Here is a 24,333-nt window from a genome sequence, read left to right as displayed (position 1 = left end):
TCACACTACCTGACTTCAAACTATACTACAAGGCTACAGTAACAAAAACAGCATGGTACTGGTACAAAAACAGACATATAGACCAATGGAACAGAACAGAGGCCTCAGAAATAACACCACATGTCTACAACCATCTAGTCTTTGACAAACCTAACAAAAAGAAGAAATGGGGAAATAATTCCTTATTTAATAAATGATGCTGGGAAAACTGGCTAGCCATATATAGAAAGCTGTAACTGTATCCCTTCCTTACACCTTATACAAAAATTAATTCATGATGGATTAAAGACTTAAATATTAGATCTAAAACCATAAAAACCCTAGAAGGAAACCTAGGCAATACCATTCAGGACATAGGCATGGGCAAGGACTTCATGACTAAAACACCAAAAGCAATGGCAACAAAAGCCAAAATTGACAAATGGGATCTAATTAAACTAAAGAGCTTCTGCACAGCTAAAGAAACTACCATCAGAGTGAACAGGCAACCTACAGAATGGGAGAAAATTTTTGCAATCTACCCATCTGTCAAAGGGCTAATATCCAGAATCTACAATGAACTCAAACAAATTTACAAGAAAAAATCAAACAACCCCATCCAAAGGTGGGCAAAGGATAGGAACAGACACTTCTCAAAATAAGACATTTATGCAGTCAAAAGACACATGAAAAAATGCTCATCATTACTGGCTATCAGAGAAATGCAAATCAAAACCACAATGAGATACCATCTCACACCAGTTAGAATGGCGATCATTAAAAAGTCAAGAAACAACAGTTGCTGGAGAGGATATGGAGAAATAGGAACACTTTTACACTGTTGGTGGGACTGTAAACTAGTTCAACCATTGTGGAAGACAGTGTGGTGATTCCTCAGGGATGTAGAACTAGAAATACCATTTGACCCAGCCATCCCATTACTGTGTATATACCCAAAGGACTATAAATCATGCTACTACAAAGACACATGCACAAATATGTTTATTGTGACACTGTTCACAATAGTAAAGACTTGGAACCAACCCATATGTCCATCAATGATAGAATGGATTAAGAAAATGTGGCACATATACATCATGGAATACTATGCAGCCATAAAAATGATGAGTTCATGTCCTTTGTAGGGACATGGATGAAGCTGGAAACCATCATTCTGAGCAAACTATCACAAGGACAGAAAGCCAAACACCGCATGTTCTCATTCATAGGTGGGAATTGAACAATGAGAATACTTGGACACAGGAGGGGGAACATCACACACAGGGGCCTGTTGTGGGGTTGGGGGAGGGGGGATGGATAGCATTAAGAGAAATACCTAATGTAAATGACGAGTTAATGGGTGCAGCACACCGACGTGGTACATGTATACATATGTAACAAACCTGCACATTGTGCACATGTACCCTAGAACTTAAAAGTATTAAAAAAAAAAAAGATCAGTTGGCTGTAAGTATTTGGCTTTATGTCTTGATTCTCTATTGTGTTCCACTGGTCTATTTTTATACCAGTACCATGCTGTTTTGGTAACTATAGCCTTGTAGGATAATTTGAAGTTGGGTAATGTGATGCTTCCAGATTTGTTCTCTTTTCTATGTGTTGCTTTGGCTATGTAGGCTCTTTTTTGGTTCCATATAAATTTTAGAATTGTATTTTCTAGTTCTGTGAAGAATGATGATGGGAATTGCCCTAAATCTGTAGACTGCTTTGGGTATTATGGTCATTTTCACAATATGGATTCTACTCATCTATGAGCATGGGATGTGTTTTCATTTTTTGTGTGTCATCTATTATTTTTTAGCAGCATTTTGCACTTTTCCTTGTACAGGTCTTTTACCTGCTTGGTTAAGTATTTTATAAATTTTTTGCAGCTGTTGTGAAAGGGATTGAGGTCTTGATTTGATTCTCAGCTCAGTCATTGTTGGTGTGTAGCAGGTTTACTGATTTGTGTACATTGATTTTGTATCCTGAGACTTTACTGAATGCGTTTATAAGCTCTAGGAGCTTTTTGTATGAGTCTTTAAGGTTTTTTAGGTATACAATCATATCATTGGTGAACAGCAACTGTTTGACTTCCTCTTTTCCAATTTGGATGTCCTTTATTTCTTTCTCTTGTCTGATTGGTCTGGCCAGGACTTCCAGTACGATGCTGAATGGAAGTGGTGAAAGTGGGTATCCTTGTCTTGTTTCAGTTCTCAGTGGAAACGCTTTCAACTTTTCCCCACTCAGTATAATGTTCATTGTGGGTCTATCATACAGGGCTTTTATTACTTTGAAGTAGGTCCCTTTTATGACTACGTTGTTGAGGGTTTTTATTGTAAAGGAACGCTGGATTTTGTGAAATGCTTTTTCTACATCTATTGAGGTAATCATATGATTTTTGTTTTACTTCTGTATATGTGGTGTATCACATTATTGACTTGCTTATGTTAAAACATCCCTGCATACCTGGTATGAAACCCACTTAATCATGATGTATTATCTTTTTGATATGCTGTTGGATTTAGTTAGCTGGTATTTTGCTGAAGATTTTTGCATCTATGTTCATCAGGAATATCAGTCCGTAGTTTTCTTTCTTTGTTATGTCCTTTCCTGCTTTTGGTATTAGGGTAATACTGGCTTCATTAGGGAGGATTCCATCTTTCTATATCTTTTGGAATAGTTTCAGTAATATTGGTACCAATTCTTTGAGTGCCTGATAGAATTCAGCTGTGATTCTATCTGGCCCTGGACTTTTACTTACTGGTAATTTTTTTTTAATTACTGAAAAATAAAAAAATAATAAAATAGGGGGAATCAGTGGAAAAAGCCTCCTATAATGGCAAATACCACTGCTTGTTATTGATCTGTTCTGGGTTTCTATGTCTTCCTGATTTAATCTAGAAGTATTGTATATTTCCAGGAATGTATCCATCTCCTCTAGATTTTCTAGTTTGTGTGCATAATGGTTTTTATAGTAGCTTTGAATGATCTTTCGTATTTCTGCGGTATCAGTCATAATATCTCCAGTTTTGTTTGTAATTGGGCATATTTGAATCTTATTTCTTCTTTTGTTGGTTAATCTCACCAATGGTCTATTGATTTTGTATATCTTTTTAAATAACTGATTTTTAGTTTCATTTCTCTTTTGTATTATTTTACTTCAATTTCATTTAGTTTTGCTCTGATCTTTGTTATTTATTTTCTTCTGTTAGGTTTGGGTTGAGTTTATTCTTGTTTCTCTAGTTCCTTGAGATGTGACATTAGATTGTCTATTTGTGGTATTTCAGACTTTTTGATGTAGGCATTTAACGCTATAAACTTTCCTCTTAACATTGCTTTTGCCATATCCCAGAGGTTTTGATAAGTTGTGTTACTACTACCATTCATTACAAAGAATTTTTTAATTCCATCTTCATTTCATTGTTAACCTAAAAATAATTTTCAAGAGTATATTATTTAATTTCCATGTATTTCTATAGTTTTGAGGGTTCCTTTTATAGTTGATTTCCAGTTTTATTCCACTGTGGTCTGAGAAGATACTTGATATGATTTCAATTTTCTTAAATTTATTTAGGCTTGTTTTGGTCTATCTTGGAGAATGTTACATGTGCTGATGAGAACCATAATAGTGAGAGGCTTTGATATTTCACTGACAGGACTAGACAGATCATCAAGAGAGAAAGTCAACAAAGAAACAATAGACTTAAACTATACCAGAGAACAAATGGACTTAACAGATACTTACAGAACATTCTTACTGCTTCTTCTGTTCCACTTAGGACTGATTGGCAGTATTGATCAGAAGAGAGGGCTATTGTACTAAAGAGGGGTCAGAAACTTATGACCAACAGGCCAAATCCTGCCTGCCATCCATTTTCTATGGCCCAGGAACTAAGAGAAAGATTATTAGAAATGCAGAATTTTTAGCCCCATTCCAACTACTGAATTAAAATTTCTGGGAGTGACACCAACAAATCTGCCTTTAAACAAGCCCCTCAGAAGATTTGTATGCACTTGCTTAGAGTTTAAAGTGACCAGACATGAGGAACAGAATTCTCCAAGACAAGCATAGAGCAAATCAAACATGACCTGGAGCAATTGTGCTGTGACTCAATTTTCTCATCTGTCACATGGAGATATTAATAAGGTTGTCATGATGATTAAATAAAAACACATGAATTTATGATATACACACACACTTACAACTGACAGCACTGTAACAATATTATGTGCTCAATAAATATTAGTCCAAAAATGTCTGCCTCCACAATTGGTGATATTTTCAATGGTAATGTTTTGCAAATTAATAGCTATTATATTTTAATGGTGAGAGAAGAAATTTAAAAATTAATATTTTATGACACATAAAATTTCAGTTTCCATATGTAAATTTATTGGATCATGGCCACATCTATTTGTATTATCTATGGCTATATATAGGCATAAACACAAATGTGAGTAGTTGTAACTGAGACTGTAAAGCTCCCAAAGCCTAAGATATTTACTCTCTCATCCTTTACAGAAAAAGTTTGCAGACCTCTATAAAGTAGGGAAATTAAGAAGATTAAATAGTTGCCTAAATTTAAGTAAGTGGGGATTTGAAAGAGTAAATCACGTGAGTATAAATTTGTGGAACTGCATCCTGTGTTACATTTATATGAAACACTACACAGTACAACTGTCTTCAGACTACTTCCACTTTTATTGGATTCTGACAATGGTCTCTGGGCTAGTTTTCTTTCATCTCCTTTTTGTACACCTTGACCCCCACTCAGAATTAGTTTCTGATGTGACAACATCCCTTCCCCCAACATCTGTACTTACATATCTTGATGACTCTTGTTGCCAGCCTAATAAAGATCACCATGGTCTAAGCCAAACAGTAAGAGAACTGGTGTTGGGTACTGCCTATTTTTCTGTATAAAAGTTGAGGCAGAGATACTTCAAGTCAGTATCCTTAGAAGACAGTTTAGATTGTGACTAAACTCAGATTCTCTAGCATTCACTGCAGTGCTTCTCACTCTAGTCCAGACTGCCTCAGTAGTCATCTCAGCAATGTCACAAGAAATACATTAAGTAGGAATAGAAAAGATGTACACTATTCCTAAACAAAAATATATAGTAATTACATATTTATATTCTGTCGGTAAGAATTATTTCTGCTAGCCATAGTCTCTAGTTCTAAAATGTTTAAACATGTGCAATTATATCTGTAACACAATTTAGAATGAAATATTTTAAAGATATTTTTGAAGGTTTCTGTGAATGCAAACAAAAAAAAGTTGGGTTCAAATGAAAGCATCTTAATATAAGAAACAAAAGATATGAAAAAAGAAATAAAGGATATGAATGAACCTCGAGCTGTGATTTTTGCATACATACCATACATTAAATAATATTAACCCTACAGTTGAGAGAGATGTAGGAAATTAGTTATTTGCTATATCCAATTCACATAGTACAATTTGTTACAAAGTTTTAGCTTCCTGAAATTAAAAAGCAAAAATAACACCAGCAAAAGCCCTTAAAAATCACAAAAACATAGAGTAACTTATTATGGAATAATATTATTTTAGAAAATTATATTTACTCAAATACTTTCTAATGCATTAACCAAAAGTCTAAGTGGGAAGAAATTCTTACAGAGCATTGACAAACCTAGATAAAGGCAATCTCAAATATAGGTAACAAATTTAATCGCTTTGTAAATTCATCAACTTGACACTGTACATTTGATTGACATACGAAGGATAGCAAAAATACTATATACATTATGTATTTAGGTCACAGAATTCTCAATAGATGCTCTTTCTAATAAAAAAGTGAATTAAAATAATGGATAAAATCAGTTTCTAATAATACTATTCTTTGTTAAAAATGTGCTATTTTAGGTATGTCTAAGAAAATTCAATGTCTGTAATCTTACTCATATGTCAATCAAAGGTATGAATTTAAGTAATATATTCCAATTAATAATAAATCACTGACCAAGAAGTGTTAAGATTAGGAACATTCATGAAACAGAAATTGGATTACTTAAAAGATTTGAGTGAATGGTCCAAAACAATAAAATTTATCTGTTTCCACTTATCATATATGCAGCCTTCAGTAGGTAATTTATATTTGGACGTGGATAAACAAAAGAGCTGGTGGGAGCCTCTTTTTATTCTGCTCAAGTATCTTCTAGAACTTTGTGTGAGGAAGAAGACCAAACATCCCTCTCATACCATAAAATCTGAATAGAGTAGAGAATGCAAAGCCAGAGATCATAGGTTTGATAAGACAGCTCCACAACAATAGCTAAGTACAGTTCTAATGATTTTATTTTAGGAAACATATCCTAAAATACAAAATTATGTTTTATAGTTTTAAACACTGGAGTTTCAAAACAACTTAAGGAAAAAAAGGTACAGAGAAGTGCCATTCATTCATTCACTCATTCATTCAAAGTTCACTGAGTGCTTACTATACTTTCAGTACGATAAAGGCTGAGCAAAAGCACCATGAAAATTAAGCATGGCTCATATCACCCAAGCAAACAGCAAAGTAAAGGAATTAACAAAAAAAATTTGATATTTCCTGTAAAATCTGTTATAAGCAGCATAAAATTTTTATAACAATAATTTATCTTGACATAAATTAATCAAATGATATTATTTTAAAAGTCAGGAGCTCTGAGGTACATGCCCTGGATTTTCAACCACATGCTGTCAACTTTATGATGTATAGAAAATCACTAAACTTCTCTGGCCTCACTTTTCTTATATACCTATAAAGAATTTTGCTTGTAATAACTAATACGACTCCAGTGTGAATACAATTCCATGAAATAATGCATATTAGAAACTACTCTGTACACATTTAAAATAATACACAAATTTAAAAACAAATTATAAAAGTATATTTTTGACTTACTTACATTTACTACATTGTGTCAAGTCAAATTCTAATTTCTTCATTTTCTCTAATCACCACAATATCTTACTTCACCAATGACAAAGTAGCTACAGTTCAAAAATGAGTTTCTACATTTGAAACTTTTTTCTCTTTAAAATAATTTTGAGATGCATTAAAGAATAATTACTTAATGTTCATTCGATATTTGACATAATTATAGTTCATAAAACAGTCTCATTATTAAAAAATGAATATACTACAGGTTACATTATTGGTGTCTTTTTATGTATTTTAGGGCAAGGAGTGAAATGATTAAAAAGTGTCTTGCATACAGCATTTATTGCATAGGACTAACCACTAATTGAGAATCCTATGTTTTTCTTTGATATTTCAATATCATTTGCATTTTTGCTGTGTATTTTCCCATTGCAGTCACTAGGATACAAACTCATTGAATTTCACTGATGGGTGATCAGCCCAGTTAGAGTTGCAAATATTAAGAATTAAAGAGGAAAAAACACTTGGGGTTTATAAGAAAGAAAATAAAAGTACTAAAGTAATATTTGAATATATTTACCAAAAAAGTAATTTTTAATTCTTTTTTGCTGCTTATTCTAGAATTCAAAAGAAAGTTAAAAAATTAATCGTGTAGAATGTCAACATAAAAGCTAAAAGTTATTCAACTGGCAGAGGGCTACTATTCTATTCAAGGCCTTTCATTATTTTTCCAAAAGTTCAACGTTATCAAAATTACTCAACAAAGTTTCAGTTCAAAAACACAATTTCCTAATCTTTCAAATGCTATAAAAGCATAAAAATAAGAATAAAATATAGACATATTCCATGACACAAGGATGGAAATCATTAATAAAGTAGAAACCTTGAGAAAATTTTGGAAGTCATACAGATGAGAATCAAGCCTAGTAAAACAATGGTCAATCCATGATCCAAGACAGATAAAGGGAAGCCTTTGAAGTAAACAGATTTTCCCCAGAGAACCCTAAACTACAGCAAGGATCCTAGAGCAAGGATCCTAGAGCAAGGATCCTAGAGCAAGGATAGATGGGGGGTGAAGTGGGTGAGGGCAGAAAAAGCCTTTAATAACTATACCATGACTCTGCACACTGCCCTGTGGCTGCAAATTTCATTTATTTCATTACCTTTCCATGGCAAATATAGCATACCAGGTACAGCAGGGCTTTGCCTGTTGGGATTCTCAAGGTAGAGGGATTGTGCCAATTTAGAAGTGATACTTTGCCCTGGTAACATGAAGCTGACTCCACAAACTCAGAAGTCAAACACTTACTTCTCAACATTCATCACATATTTAGAGTGGCTACCTGTGCCAGGCAAGTTTGTTGGCACTGAGAATACTGCAAAGTTGAAGTCCCCCTTTTCTACAGAGCTGGCAGTGAACAAAGAAAGAGATAGATATATATTTCACAGGGTGAAGTACAGTGGAGAAAAATCAAACATGGTAAAAAGAAAGGATGTTCTATGGTTGGGCTGTGGCTACGATTTTATATGGAGTAATTACAGTGGGCCTCTTTGATAAGGTAATGTTTGAGCACAGACCTGAAGAGAGTTTGGGAGTGAGGAGTGGAAACAATGTTCCAGGAAAAGAGAGTTATGCTAGGAGCCTGAGGCAGGGCTTTGTTTAGTATGCACTGGGGCCAGGAAGAATACAGTGAGCAGAAGGTAGCAGGCAGGTAGGACAGTGACAGGAAAGGATGTGTGTATGCGTGGAGTACAGATGATGCAGGGTGTTGAGTACAATTGTAGGGTCTTTGCTTTCATTTTGGATAAGATGGGAAGCTATTGGAGGGTTCTGAGCAGAGATGTACATGGCATGGTCTGGTTTACACATTCAAACAATTATTCTTGCTCAGATTTGTCTTTGGGAGTCGGGTGGGGGATGAGGTGTTGAAGAGGAAAGGCCAATTAGGGGTTCAATGCAATAAACCAGACTAGATGGTGTCTTGGACCAGTTTGGCGAAAGTGGAGGTGGTAAGAAGAGGTTGCATTGTGGATATATTTTGAAGACAGAGCCAAATTCCTGATGAACTGGATGCAGGGAGAGGAAAGGCCAGGAGGATTTCAAGGTTTTTAGTTTTGTTAACTTTAATAATGTATTAGTCATTTACTGCAGTGAAGAAGGCTGGAATAAGCTGGTTTGGAGAGCTAAAGCAGGGATTGGTTTTTACACGTTAAATTTGAGATGCTTATTAAACATCTGCTAATATATTTGACTACCAGGCTGAAGCCTCTTTGGTGGTCTCCTCACTGTTTACTAGGACAATTAGAACTCTGTTATAGATACTTGGAAGTTCAGAGGCACCTCCAGAGGCTGGAGACAAGTATGATCCATGGGACAATTGTGGGGAAAGAAATCTGAATCCCCTGAACAGTACTGAGGACACTACCAAAGGAATGCAGACTAGGAATGCTAGAGTGGGAGTGGCCCAGAGAGAGACCTCTCCCAGAAACCCTGCCCTGAACTCCCTGCTGCCTGGCATCCTACTCGTTGCATCTTTCACAGACTTTTTAAGAAATGGACAGATGGGACTCATAGAAAAGTAAAACTCTCCTCTTTATCTAAAACTAAAATTTAGAAGAAGATCAATATAAAATTCCAAAAACAAACCAATGGATGAAAACTTGAAAAAGTGGAACTTTACTGAGGAATCAGAGCAAATGTTTCTCTAAGAGACAGCCATATTATACAGTATTACAAGAATTTGGGGAAATTACATTAAAAAGAAAACTGCAATTCATATTCTTAAGGGGTTATGAGAAGACATTTCTTCCATGAAAAGAGGACAACCTGCTATCACAAAATTTTGTTTTCAGATTATTCAAATTTACCCGGATGAATAATCATATAAGAGTAGCTTTGAGATTTTGAAAAATATTACTAATGGAAGGTGGTGAAGATGATGAGAAAAAGTATGAGAAGGTAGGTACAGAAAATTCAACATACATTGGGTAATAGAAAGGAGAGGTCAAAGTAGGTAGGTGAGAAACAATGGTCAAGGCTAAAGAAAGACATGCCTGCAGATCAAAAGAGCACACAAAGAACTAAGCAACTTTAATAAGACACTGCCAATTATCCATGTTTTTATACAATTTTTTCTTTTATCTTGAATACAAGGAAACGTTAAAGACATCCAAAACAGACTCATCAAAATTACTTTGCTTTTTAAAGAATAGTTTTGAGGTGGAAACACAACAAGTGCTAATATACAATTTCTTAATTTATTTTAGACACTCCCTATTACCTTTTATACACCATATCCACTAATTCATCTTAGGATCACAACTTTTACTCTTCACTAAAAACTGAAACTTTAGTTTTAAAGTTTCAAAGTTAGAGGAAAAATAGAATCAAATATAGATTGGGAAAAAAGAGATACATGTACTTGTAGTTAACCCACAGTGAGGGCAGGAGGATAGTCTTTTGTTTCCTCAATCTCCATGAAAAGAGAGAGCTTTAAATAAAAAATAAGGGAACATATGATCCTGGTAGATAATAGAAATGAAATAGTAAGTTAGGTGATAGTATTGTTTTGTTTCTTAAAAAGAAATGTTTTGTTTCTTAAAATAGTGATGATGTAGTCAAAGAGTAACAATTAAAAACAATAGAACTGGGCAGGGCCCAGTGGCTCACAACTGTAATCCTATTACTTTGGGAGGCAGAGGCAGGAGGATCACTTGAGCCCACAAGTTCCAAACCAGCCTGGGAAACATGGTAAAACCCCAGTCTCCATACACACGCACACAAAATTATCCAAGCATGGTGGCAGGCACCTGTAGTCCCAGCTGCAGGAAGAGAAGATGGCCTCAGCCACCTCAGTCCCAGCTACAGGAGATTTCACTTCAGTCCCAGTTACAGAAGGGTGAGGTAGGATGATGGCCTGAGCCCAGGGAAGTCAAGGCTGCAGTGAGCCCTGATCATGGCACTGCACTAGAGCCTGGGCAACAGAGTGAGACCCTGTCTCAAAAACAAAACACAATAAAACAAAACAAAACAGAACAAACAAACAAACAAAAAACAATGGAATTGGGCTGATACCAGCAAATGCTAAGGCTGCTGTGGAATCTCTGATATAAACGTCACAGGAATTAGGCCTTGTGATCAATCTAGTGTTTGAGAAAGACATGCCTAATAAACATTAGTTTCTAAGAATGATTTACTGCAGCTACCACTATTAATATTTAATACACATATAATATGTCAGAATTGAAACGAACTTATTTCTTCTCATTTAATTAGCATTTTCCCAACAAATATGAAATTTATTTGGTATATTTTGTATAAATATCTTCTCATAACCCCTTAACTGGCCCCTACCCAGTTCCATTGTTTTTAATTGTCCTTTGACCACATCATCACCACTGAACTATTTTAAGAAGCAAAACAGTACTGTCACCTAACTTAGTATTTCCTTCCTTCCTTTCTTTCTTTCTTTTCTTTCTTTCTTTCTTTTTCTTTCTTTCTTTCTTTCTTTCCTTCTTTTCTTTCTTTCTCTCTTTCTCTCTCTCTCTCTCTCTCTCTCCCCTCTCTCTCTCTCTTTCTTTCTTTCTTTCTTTTTTTTTCTTTTGAGATGGAGTCTTAACTCTGTTGCCCAGGCTAGAGTACAGTGATGCGATCTTGGCTCACTGCAACCTCCACCTCTTGGATTCAAGCAATCCTCCCACCTCAGCCTCCCAAGTAGCTGGTAGTACAGGCACCTGCCACCACGCCTGGTTAATTTTTGTATTTTTAGTAGAAACAGGGTTTTGCCATGTTGGCCAGGCTGGTCTTGAACTCCTGACCTCAGGTGATCCACTCCCCGTGGCCTCCCAAAGTGCTGGGATTATAGGCGTGAGCTACCGCACCTGGATGGGTTTCATTTCTATTATCCCCCAGGATTTTATGTTCTCTTATTTGTTCTTCAAGCCAGGTGCTCATCAGAGTATTCAAGGGTGTATATATTCTTTCCTTACCTGCCCGAAACTCACACATCAAAATGGAATCTGTGATAATGATGAAGTGTAAATGATGCAGAAAGAGCTAATTCTGGCTGGGACACTCAGGGAGCACTCTGCATGGTGGATGGCATTTGAGTTGCTCTGACCCTTTGATAGACAGCTCTTCATCAATTGGAAAAAGTTTGACAAAAAGTACTTCAACAAAGAGAGAAACTGAAAATAGGTATGAAAGTATATAAGAGAAAGATATACTAAGAGAAGTTAGTAGTTATTGATAGCTGGTAAGTGAAGTTAATCAACATTTGATGCGTAAATCTCATATACAAGAGTCCTCCCAAATGGTCCTTTCATATCTAATAACAATTTAAGCATCTCTAGCAATAGTAAATTTTAAAGAGAGCTAAAATACATAGATTTCAGAAGATATATTTTTTATGGGGAACAATCATACACTAGTCTGACACATAATTTAAAAAAATAATTGTAAAAAGTAATACAAGTTTTAACCATGTCTAAAAGTAAAACAAAACAAACAAACTAACAAAAACAGCAACAAACAAAACAAGAAAAATCCCAACTACTGATCTGAGGCTTGACTTACTGCCCTACCTAGAAACTTCTGTGATACTGTCCGTCAAGTGCATCTTCTCCTTGTGATTGTCATTCCTGGTTTAGCTTGTACTGAAAAACATTATAATTGCACATTGGCTCAGTGACTGACATCGTTGGTTTTCTGTGTTTCTATGTAGTTTAAAAGACACAGACATTTTCAAATTCCGTAGAAGTAGTTGAAGAGTCACAAGGCATATTATTTTCTCCCTGAAAGATTTAGTTTTCTACTCTTTCCCATGTAATTTGCTGTAACAGCACTTTATTGGTCAATAAAAACAACTTGATTGATTTTTATAAAAATTAAGTCTTTTATAACAAAGATGTTCATAAATTAAATGCACAAAATTATTTTGCCACCATTATAAAGTGATTCAAAAGGATTACTTTCTGAAAACAAAATATTTGCTGTTGAAGCTTACGTATGAAAAAACAATTGCATATATACATAGAAAAACAAAATAAATTGGCCAATGAATAAATGTATTTGTTAAATGCCTTAGTAAGGCCATATATAAAAACAAGGACTTTTTAAGATCTACATACCTAATTTCAAGTTATGGTTACAAGCTTTAGAACATATTTTTAAAGTTTTTAAAGTAACTGCAAAACTAATAAATTTAGAACATATTTTCCAAAATTTAAAAAATATCTTCAAAACTGCTTTAATAAATAGAATATGAGGAATAGTCATGGTCTAGTAGACTTGAGGCTTATAAGAAAATCGGCACAAGATGCTTTTGGCACTAAAAGGTTTGGTGGGGTGTTGGCTGAATTACTAGACAGTTGTCATCCTGTACACTAAGGGGAAATCTGAGGGAATTCTATTTATTCTTTAATATAACATTCATAAAATTATTATGCATCAACATAGCATTATAGTTATACTATACGTATACATATGCATATAGATACACATTTTAAGCTGAATTTATTAAATAATAAACTTGCAAAAGAAAGTGTTTATTATCTGCATTGCATATTAACTATTTAACCTAATGTAGTCATAATAAAATTAAATTAAAAGTCCCTGAATAAATGAATAAATGAATGAGTTCATGTAACCCAAGGAATAGAATTTACTCTTAATTATAATAATTAATTTTAGTGGCTGCTTGGTTAAACAAAAGTAAGCTTAGTGATGAAATGCAACTGAATTTTCTTGAATACAAATAACTTTTATATTAAAATGAACAGGAAGAGAGCATCCTGGCATGAATTACTATGTAAAATGCATTTATTGAAAAGAATGAGATAGTAATTTTGAAATAAAAATAATTATAAAAGAGACTACTGATGACAGTAAGCCAACAAATGAATAAATAAATGAATAAAAAATGAATAAAAAGGCTGCTGTGGTGGCTCACACTTGTAATTCCAGTACTTTGGGAGGCCGAAGCAGGAGGATCACTTAAGCCCAGGAGTTCGAGACCAGCATGGGCAACATAGGAAGGCCCTATAACTACAAAAATTAAAAAAAAAATTTTTTTTAATTAGCTAGGCACACCTGTGGTCCTAGCTGCTCAGGAGACTGAGGTGGAAAGATGGTTTGAGCCTGGGAGGTTTAGGTTGCCATGAGCTGTGATTGCACCACTGCACTCCAGTCTGAGTGATAGAGACTCTGTCTCAAAAATAAATAACTCAATAAATAATAAGTGAATGGATGAATTAACACAAAACTATGAAGAGTCTATTTGAGTAGCTCCAGACTGGTAATGTGAGGACCTCTGCAGATCCTTCTCCCCAGCAAAACAACTATAACTAATAAAAATTATTTTTTAAAAAAATAGCCATTTAAAGTATCTGAAAATTGTCTGAAGTGTATACAGCAAATGTAGAAACATCCATTAGAGAAACTCTACTAAATTTTTATAAGAACAGCAAGAGACTTGAGCCACAACCAACTTCCTTTCTTCTCTGCTCCATGCTCAGCAAGATGAAAATTCTATTCTTGGTAGGTACAGCCAAGTGAATGGGCTCTCTCTCTCCCTAGTTCTCAAAGACTGCAGTATCAGTCCCAGAGGGAACGGCTACCAACATTTCTTATCCCCACTTCCAGCTCCATGGTGCAGAAGCTCCATTATAGGTAACTGCTGTTGAGTGGTCAGGAGCTCCCTGTCCATGAAATCTGTTGGATGGCAGGTATGAGGCATATATTGAAAGTTGGGTGGCAGATGACAGAAAATTTGGTTGTCAGTATTTATGTGCATCTGTTTGAATGCTACTGAAATCTCACTAGAGAAAATATATTACGCACCATGAAAGAATAGCCTTTTAAAGTAGGCACTTAAGTTTCTCTGTTAATCTTGGACCTATGGCTGAGAGGTAAAACTGAAACTGCTAGTTCTCTTTGTGAGCTTAAAAAGCAGTCTTTTCAACTGGTCATAAAAATCTCATACTTTGCATCCTAGGGATAGTTAGTCCAGACAGACAGATATTAAATTCCAAGTAATCTTAAATTTCAGAGTTCCTGTTTGGATTGACTTATACAGATTAATAAGTACCTATATAATTCTAATTTAGAGAAATAAAGAATCCCCAGAGAAGAAAAAAATTGAACTTCTAAAACTTTGAATATGTCTTAAAAAATTCATTCTCAAGGAATTACTAACCTAGAAGCATTTTTATGTATGAATAAAAGTTCACACAAACTGAATCATCGGAGATATCAAACAAGTTTGATAATTTTGGCTAAAAAAAGTTTTATGATAACCACAATGAGATACTACTTCATTCCCTTGCAATATGATGGCTCCTAATCGAAAAGACAATAACAAACATTGACAAAAATGTGGAGAAATTGAAACCCCCATTTATTGCTATGCAGCTGCTTGGGGAAAGTTTGGCAGTTCCTCAAAAGGATAAATAGTTTTCATGTGACCCAGTAATTCCACTCCTAGATACATAAACGTAAGATTTGACAACGTATCTTCACAAAAATATCAAGAATTTTGTCCATAGTCCTTAACTTTTTGGAAGCTCTTTCTACCATAGCCCTTTCCTTATACTAGAAAAGGCTAATTTTCTATACCCTTGAGCAGCTCCCATAGTCCTACTATGAATCCTTATTTAATACTGATTCGAAAAATTATAATTTCTTGAAACAGATTTTATAACTGTACTAAAAGATGATGCGGGAAGGTACAAAACCAAGACTAACCAGAACTTTGATGATATGCAATAATATGCAATATGCAATAATCATATGAAGTTTAAAGAATAGTAAGGCTGAATGCAAGAGGTTAAAACAGGCTAGCAAATCTCAAAAACAGGCCAGCAAATTTCAAAAATAGATTTATCATAAAAAATTCACAGCTTTCTGAATTATCTCCATAAAAGTTTCTGCAATTTGATGTTTTATTCCTCTCTAGGATAAGCTCAGCAAAACCAGACACCTTGTGAAATCTAATCAGCCAAATTGCCAAATGAAAGTTCTCTTGATACATTCTAAACTTTTCTTATTGATATATTTATCTATATTTATAAACTTTCTGTATAGACCTATGTTATTTTTCTGGGAAGAATTTCAAAGAGAACTTTTGTCAGAGAAACCTATCAAAACATCCAGATGAAAAGAAGAAAACATAAAAGTGGGTCCAGGCAAACTCTTATAATCACTTTTTCAAAAGATTGAAGGTTGCAAATTAGGATCATATGCTTCATCATGCCATGAGCTAAATATGGATAACTCTGAGAAGACTTTTCATAATAAGAATAAATATTTAATGCAATCATGCAAATCATTTTTAAAATGGTTATTTTTCTTGGTTGCCTTTAATGCTAGCCAGAGAAAGAAACAAATCATCACTTTGGTATTTAAGAGTTGAGTCTTTTGAGAGTAATGTTTTTTAAGCCGTTAAGAATCAACCATCCCACAGACAACACCTTATAATACAGCCAGGTTCAAATTCAGCTGGCACTGTACTATTCAAGCCAACATCCTGTCCCATCCAAGCCAGTTCCCACCTTTTATAAGTCTTTCTATAAAAGCATATTTATTTACTAACATATTATTTAGTATGATGTCTTAAACATCAATAGAGAGTTACGAAAAACTAGTTGAAAAATTGTAACTTTGTCAATTTAGTGTCTTGTTATTACTTTGATAAAAAAATTATTTTTTATATGTGATACTTAAAAGGTAGGTATATGCAGCTTTCATATGTTGAAAGAGTAAGAAAATAGTAAGGTTCTGTTTTTCAGAGTAATGCTAACATTTATTGTAGAATAATCTTAACTTATAAAACCTGACACTTTCTTTGTGAAAATATAGATGAACTAGAAACATAGCAAGTTCATTTTAGTTGCTATATTCATCAACCAATCGTCCCTACTAAAAAATAGTGATGAAAATTTATGGGAAATCCCAAAGGAATTAAACTTGCAGGATTCAATTCAGTTGGCTTAGCAGCAGCAAAGTGTTAAATATTATCAAGAGAGCTATCTAAATTCAATCCTCTACCACCAAATAGTAAAACAAAAGTAATTTAAACTGGCTATGGGAAATTTTACAGTATTGCTATATATTTAGGTTTCAAGGAGGGCTTTTAATGAAGTAAAAAATATAATCATAATTTTGCCAATGAGAGTGTGCACTTGACAGCATAATTTTCTTTTATCAACCATTACATATGCCCATTACAAAGTCATTCTTTATGACAGCAATTTTCTTTATAAGTAAATACAAAATCTTCCAAGTTATTATTAGATATGATTTAGGCTGAGGATGAAGTTTTAAAAATAAAATATTGCTGATATGGAAAATATGAAAATATTTTTGCTGGGCTTAACAAAGGAAACATTTATAAATTAGCTATTATTAGGACTTCATATCACATACTCCTTTATTTTAATCACAGTTCTTCACCAATTTAACAGATCAAGTAGAATTTATTATTATTATATTGATCAAGATGAAGATTACTTTTAGAAAAGTTTTATTCACCCTTATCTCTCTTCCCTTTCCACCCATACCAACACCACACATATGTAAATTATAATTTCTCTACTAAAAATAAAATAGATCAGAGGAATAAGGAAAGAACTGGCAATAAAGTATTGCATTTAATAGTCAGTTATTCTCTTTAACATGGCTAAGACAAAATGTGGCTTCAGTTTCCCTTGGCTAGAAAGGCCATTCATTGAACTCCTTCAATAGGCTAAAATGGTGTTTAAAGAAATTATGACAGAGTACTTAAAAATAAAGTGATAGATACATACATTCTAACCAAAGTGAAGAAAATAATTGAAAGTGATTATATTTTACAGGTCTTTCCACTCTATTTTTAGTCTAAGTCCACAAAACCCACCTGTATTCTCATCACACTATAATCATAAGCACAAATAACCTACCATTATGTGAAATGCTGTCAAAGGGATAGTGAGTTTGGCCAGCCCTACAGGAGAGCAGTCTAAATTTTATCACCAAATCTGCCTAAACACCAGCATTATTTACTTACACTTTTACTCTTTAAAGGAACTTTACCCATGTTTTGACTGTGAACTCATCCAAAGTAATAATATTGATGAAACTGGCATTATAATAATATCCCCTAAAATTATCCCACATACAATCAATGGTACAGACAAAAACAAATAGCAAAAATAGATTATCCTATATAATTTTTCAACTCTATTTCTTTTTCATAGAAAAAATCGATGAGCGTATCCTAGCATAAATTTAGAAACACAGATTAATGTTCAATTTAATGGTATACTTGCTAATTATGCACTGCAGTGTATCATATAAGCTTTAAAATTTTTGAACAAAGGCAGCTCAGTTGATATATTGAACCTGAAATACTCGTTGTCTCATTCTCATATTGGTAGATTAATGAGCTGTGAGGAAGTTTACACCAAATGAAGGTGTATAGTATGTATACAATTTACACCAAATGAAGGTGTAATTTATACCAAATGAAGGTGTATAGTATGTACACAATTTACACCAAATGAAGGTGTATAGTAATTTACACCAAATGAAGGTGTATAGTGTGTATACAAAGGAAAGGCTGACTGAACATTCTACTTGGAGCCTATCTTCCCAGGCACAAAGAGCCTCTGTGGTTTCTACAGCTGATAAGAGTTAAAAGTGACCTTCTATTCTCCTAACAAGTTATTCATATTCATAGGAGAGAAGAAAAAGGCAAAATGTGGTTCAATATGACAACTCTGCTACTAGTGTTCTATAGAAAAATAATTATACTTTGGCCTCTTTACTTGAATTTGATCCATTCCCTCTATTAAGTGTTTTCCATTCCTTCCGCAATAAAGTTTCAAATCACCTGCCTTTGCATGCTGAAAAAAGTAGAGCCCATCAGAATTTATTGTTTCTGAAAGTAGTTGGAATAATCATCAAAACTCAGAGTCAAGCAGATAAATGAGCTTGCAATGACATAAATTATATTAAAATTTCACTGTCATCATGAACTCAAACTATCCAGACTTTATCTATTAATATCAAACTCTGTAATGCTCCTAAATGTTCATTTTTTTTTCATGAGAACTGGAAATAAGCTCTTCCTAGTATATAATTTCTTGTGAAATATAGTTATTAACAACACTAGGTGCAACATTCACTTAATAAAGTTCACAACAATACAATAACAAATGATAGAAAAGAAAGTATGGATTCTAACCACTTTGTCCTCCTTTGGGAAAGCATCCAAGGAAGCAGAGTAGAGAAAGAAGAAAAAGAAAAGAAAAACAAAATTGAGCCATGTATTAATAAACTGGTTTTAAGAAAACAATTATGTTTCTTCAAAGTATTAAAGCACAACTATTTTGAAAAGTAAATGTTTACTTTTCCTAAAAAATAGTAATTGTTCAATCCTTCATTGAAAATGCAAACATTATGGGTCCTGCTATATGTTAGATACAAGAGTTAGGCACAATAATTTCCTAATATTTTAAAACTTGGATTAGTAAATCTAGATTTAAAATATTCTTCATAAAGAAGGTTAATTCACTACCACATGTAGTCTACCTATTATTGAAAAATATTTTATTAAAATGCATAAAATTGTATGAATAATTTTGTCAAATTATTGTTAAAATATTGATAGTCATAGTTTGAGAAAATGTAAAGAATGAGAAATGTTTGTAATAAATAAAAATGGGAAGAGAAATATGTTAATTATTTTGGCTATAAATTATTCCACAGGCAATATTTATTTGTGATACACATTTCAATGTTTATGTCATAGAAAAAAACAACTTTATACAATGTTTTTGTCTTGTGCTTCAAATGAAATATCTTAAGATGTGTGCTTTCTTTTATTTTGTTCCTTTAAATATTTTTTCCAAGGTTGGATGGGTTTAGTAAAGATGAACTACACTAGGCCTGAGTATCCTCTCCAAAGCGTAAGTAACTCCTAGCTCAATTTTCTTTAAACACCCTCTCCTTTTTAAGACCTGATGACTTTAATATATCAATCATTAACTGTATTGCTATTGGCATGTCTCAAACCTATAATGGGAAGTTAAAAGCATTTAACAGTTGTGGGTGCTTAGCCAGCACTAGCACTCAGCTGATCTGCGCCTCATTGTTCACTGCCAGCATCTTTTCAGACTGAACAGTGTCCTTACCACATGGGTTGTTTAGTATTTTGATGTTGTCTCCAAGTTTTACCTGTAAGAATTTCTTCCAAAATAGTGTATTAAAGAGCACTATAGAAGGGAAAGTTAACAAATAGATCTTATGCACTTTCTATGTGCCAGATACAACCTTAATATCCAAGTTTATTTTAGAAAGCCTATAAGGTGGCATACGATGATTGCCCATAACAAATCACTATTAGGAGAGGAAAAGAAAGCTTACACAGTCATAAGAATGGGACCCTAAAGAAAGATTAAATATACATATCATAAAGACCTAGATTTTAATTATTTTTATTTAATTTTCATAACACCCACACAAGGTAAATATTACTATCCAGTCTTCATAGGTAAAGAAACTGTTCAGAGAAGTTATTTTCCTAAAGCCACAGAGGCAGTAACAGTCTCACCTTAAAGTGTAAGATATATTGATCGGCCAGGCGCAGCGGCTCACACCTGTAATCCCAGCCCTTTCTGTAATCCCAGCCCTTTGGGAGGCCGAGATGGGCGGATCACCTGAGGTCAGGAGTTCGAGATCAGCCTGGTCAACATGGTGAAACCCCGTCTCCACTAAAAATACAAAAATTAGCCAGGCATGGTGGCAGGCACCTGTAATCCCAGCTACTCGGGAGGCCGAGGTGGGAGAAGCACTTGAATCCAGGAGGTGGAGATGGCAGTGAGCCAAATGCCACTGCACTCCAGCCTGGGTGACAGAGTGAGACTCTGTCTCAAGAAAAAAAAAAGATATATTGATCATACTCAGTGTCTTAAGTCCACTGGAATAAATTTTAGAATATCTGACTTATAACTCAACTAGACTACTAAAGAATATAATGTTGATTGGGAGGTTTGTTTTAAATTTAACTGTAATGTGCAAATTAGAGAAATATCAAGAGGGCTTAAAGATTTCGTGTTAGTTTTAAACATGACTTTGTATTATAATATATTAATGATTAGATAATATGACAAATTCTTTACAGGAACACTGAGAATTCTTTAGCTACATACTTGTAACTGTTCTACATTAAGCTTCAGATCTCTATCAAGGAAAACTCAGATTTCCCTATAAATAATTATACTGCACTATTTTAGAGAATATGATAAAGTATAACATTAAAATGTATTCTAAACTAAATATTTATTAGAATCACTCTAGTATTTCGTAAATAATAATATTGGTTCCTATCATATTAGCATCTTAATGCTTCAAAAATTGCATTTATTTAAAGTACTGGCATAACAGGAGTAGCTCTTATTTAAGCCAAATAAGGAAACATCATCAGGTGAGAATATATCTTATAGAGAAGAAAATGAGAAGTGCAAATCTCAATAGACTTTAAATATCTAAATAATTTCCATGAGATAAGCTTGCCACTATATTTCTTTAACATGTCAGTAAATCTGAATTTACTCTCATAGAGGCTAATCATTGCTTAATATATGACATTCAATTATTTTGCATTTTACATGCATTCATTGTGAATACTAATGTTACAGAAATCAAAAGTAGTTAACTTTTGTAAAAGAATTGGTCATAACTTTCAAGAGTTTTATAATTGATGATAATATTAAATCTACATTAGCTGCATTTTTCAAAAACTAAATGAATTCTCACAGGTAATCTGTTGGTTTTGAATTGGAATCATTTATTAAGAAACAAAGATAAAGTAAGTTCTTTTTAGGAATTATTTTCATCAGTATTCCACTACCTTATTAAGGACATGAACAAAATGAGGGAGGTTCATTTTAATGTGTATGTTTATGCACATGTCTGCTTTCTAAGATGCACGTGTTCTCATGTTTGGAAGGCATAATAGTTTTTATCCACATTCACAACGCCCCTTATGTTCATGGGATACTCACGTTGTTTGACCGTAGAGACACGCGGCCTCCGCAGCGCGCACAGAACTTAGTGCGACAATAGGAGCAGAGATGACCGCACCCATCAGCAAACTTTGTTTTATGACAGATTCCACAAGTCGGAGCATCGTCTTTGTGCTCGCCCTGGTAACGCCGTGCTTCTTCCCCTATTTTTCTCACTTGTTCCTTATAGCTTTCAAACTGTTGATGCAATCTCCTAGGCAAAAGAGAAAATGGTAGCAAACTAAGTAAATAGTGGAAGACAAAACCAAGAACAAACAAAATAAGAAATATTTCCTAACAAAAAGGAAGCATAGCTATTTGAACTAAAGCAAAACATACAAAGCTATTTTCCCCACTAACCTTACCTTCAAAGGTAGGGTATGTATTAGCATGATTCCATAATCCCAGTTTTGCTTATTAGCACTGAACTATGTGTATGTAGAAGCTACATAAGCACTGTTTGTCGCCAGCAAGGAAATTTGAGTATCTATTCCATGCCTCTGTTTCTTTTAGATGTTTCAAAATATTTCAACTGAGAGCTCAACACTTTACAACTACAGTCATGTGTGCATATAACTGAAACAAAAATTACACAAAATATTTAGCCTAAATACATATGATGTACTCTACTATATTCTATCCTATTCTAACTTTAACACTGAATATAACTCAAAAATAAGTTTGTCACACTAAATTGATTCCATGACCCAGTATTTGAGCATGATGCATACTTTGAAAAATATTGTTTTAGACTATGTTGCTGGGCAATCTGTCTTCTACAAAATAGATTCCTTTGCCCCCATTCCTGGAGGCTACTTATCTATTTGGCATCAAGTATCTAATTTAATACAGTACACAGAATGTTAGCTTTTACATTATATTTGAGCTCCTAGTTCTTCCAGTTCACATCAAAAGTTCTAAATCTTACCTTGTAGATATGCAGATTTTTACATAGTCCAATTTTTCATTATTTTAACCAGGTAATATGTATGAAGCTTGCCAGCAACCACTCCTGATTAACTACTGACTGTGGTGACAACTAAAGTTGTCTAGGGAAACCTCCCACTAGAATGTTCACATTTAATATGATTAAAGTCTCCTCCCATCGACATCAGTTCAAATCCCAATCTTAAATCTCTATAAACAGAACTGTTTGCTGTTCTGAATAGAACACAAGAACATCCAGTGAATGCCCCAGTGGAAGGATGTCTTGGTTTTGAAAATGAGAACTGAGAGATGTCCTGAGCCTAGCCAATAGTCATTGGCTATTTTGCCAAAAGAGGGACTCCTGCTCAAATTCATCTGGGTATCTGAGCTAGTTTTCTGGATTTGAGTATTCCCTAGGACACAGAGTACACAGATGCTTTTGTTAATTCAGGCGTTAGTTTGATGTTCTCAGTCTAAGATAACTGTGAAGAACTGATACTCCCTGGAAATAGAATCAAATAAGTTAAGTCCAGGTACTGCAGTGTTTGAGGTATTGAGACTTCATTATATTTTCTTTTTAACCTTAATAGCTCTTAAGCAGAACTTCTGTGATTACTTTAAAAATTCTCAAATCCCTTTGCTGCTTTGCCAGTTGACACCTTTTCTATTTAATTCCAATAATTAAAGCAAACATCCAAGCACCAGCACATAACAGTGTAGTTTAGGATCTGAAATATTTCCCAATTTAAAGGCCAGCTAATATCACTTCATAAAGGAATATATGTGATACTTCATTTAATGAATGCAAGAATATCTGGTCAATTTATTGAAGAGTTATTTGATACATTGAACTTTTTATACTTTAAGTGTAATTAATCTAGGGTCAAGCTAGTAGAAAACAACTGTGGGCACTTGTTATTTCAAAAGTTATCATGCAAAATGGCACTGGCAATCTTACTTCTTCCACTAAAGAAAATTATTTTAAGGAAGGGCAGGGCACGGTGGCTCATGCCTGTAATCCCAGCACTTTGGGAAGCTGAAGCGGGCGGATCATGAGTCAGGAGATGGAGACAATCCTGGCTAACACAGTGAAACCCCTCCTCTACTAAAAACACACACACACACAAAAAAATAGTAAGGCGTGGTGGCGGGGGCTGTAGTCCCAGCTACCCGGGAGGCTGAGGCAGGAGAATGGCGTGAACCCGGGAGGCGGAGCTTGCAGTGAGCTGAGATCACACCACTGCACTCCAGCCTGGGTGACAGAAAGAGGCTCCATCAAAATAAATAAATAAATAAAATAATAATAATAATAAGGAATAAGAGCAAGTAAATATATCTAACCAAGGAAACTCTAAGCATAGAGTACATAAATAAATATTTATTGTGAGAACCACCGAATCAAATCTATTGAAGTAAACATAAATGAGAAGCAGAAAACTAGGCTAAGGAAAAAGTTTCCCCATAAACTTATTCTAAAATATAGAACATGAT

The 24,333-nt window shown here is 34.1% G+C and overlaps 1 protein-coding gene across 40 annotated transcripts in view; it reads right to left on the bottom strand.

Annotated features, from left to right (window-relative positions):
- RIMS1 (regulating synaptic membrane exocytosis 1) overlaps positions 1 to 24,333 on the bottom strand; it is a 512,927-nt gene that overhangs the window by 282,531 nt on the left and 206,063 nt on the right. For 37 of the 40 annotated variants that reach the window (XM_054557696.2, XM_054557698.2, XM_054557734.2 and 34 more), the window contains 2 exons: positions 21,916 to 22,129; positions 19,095 to 19,106 (listed from right to left, as the gene is read on the bottom strand). In XM_054557696.2, the coding sequence (XP_054413671.2) occupies positions 19,095 to 19,106; positions 21,916 to 22,129 (226 nt within the window). Of the gene's footprint in view, positions 1 to 12,456; positions 12,648 to 19,094; positions 19,107 to 21,915; positions 22,130 to 24,333 lie in introns of those variants that run through there. The other 3 variants (XM_054557694.2, XM_054557695.2, XM_063724846.1) reach the window with 3 other exon arrangements.

Source organism: Pongo abelii, chromosome 5 (genome assembly GCF_028885655.2).
Source record: "Pongo abelii isolate AG06213 chromosome 5, NHGRI_mPonAbe1-v2.0_pri, whole genome shotgun sequence".
NCBI lineage: Eukaryota > Metazoa > Chordata > Mammalia > Primates > Hominidae > Pongo > Pongo abelii.
The sequence above is the reverse complement of the archived record's forward strand: the minus strand, read 5'-3'. Positions and strand labels throughout refer to the sequence as shown.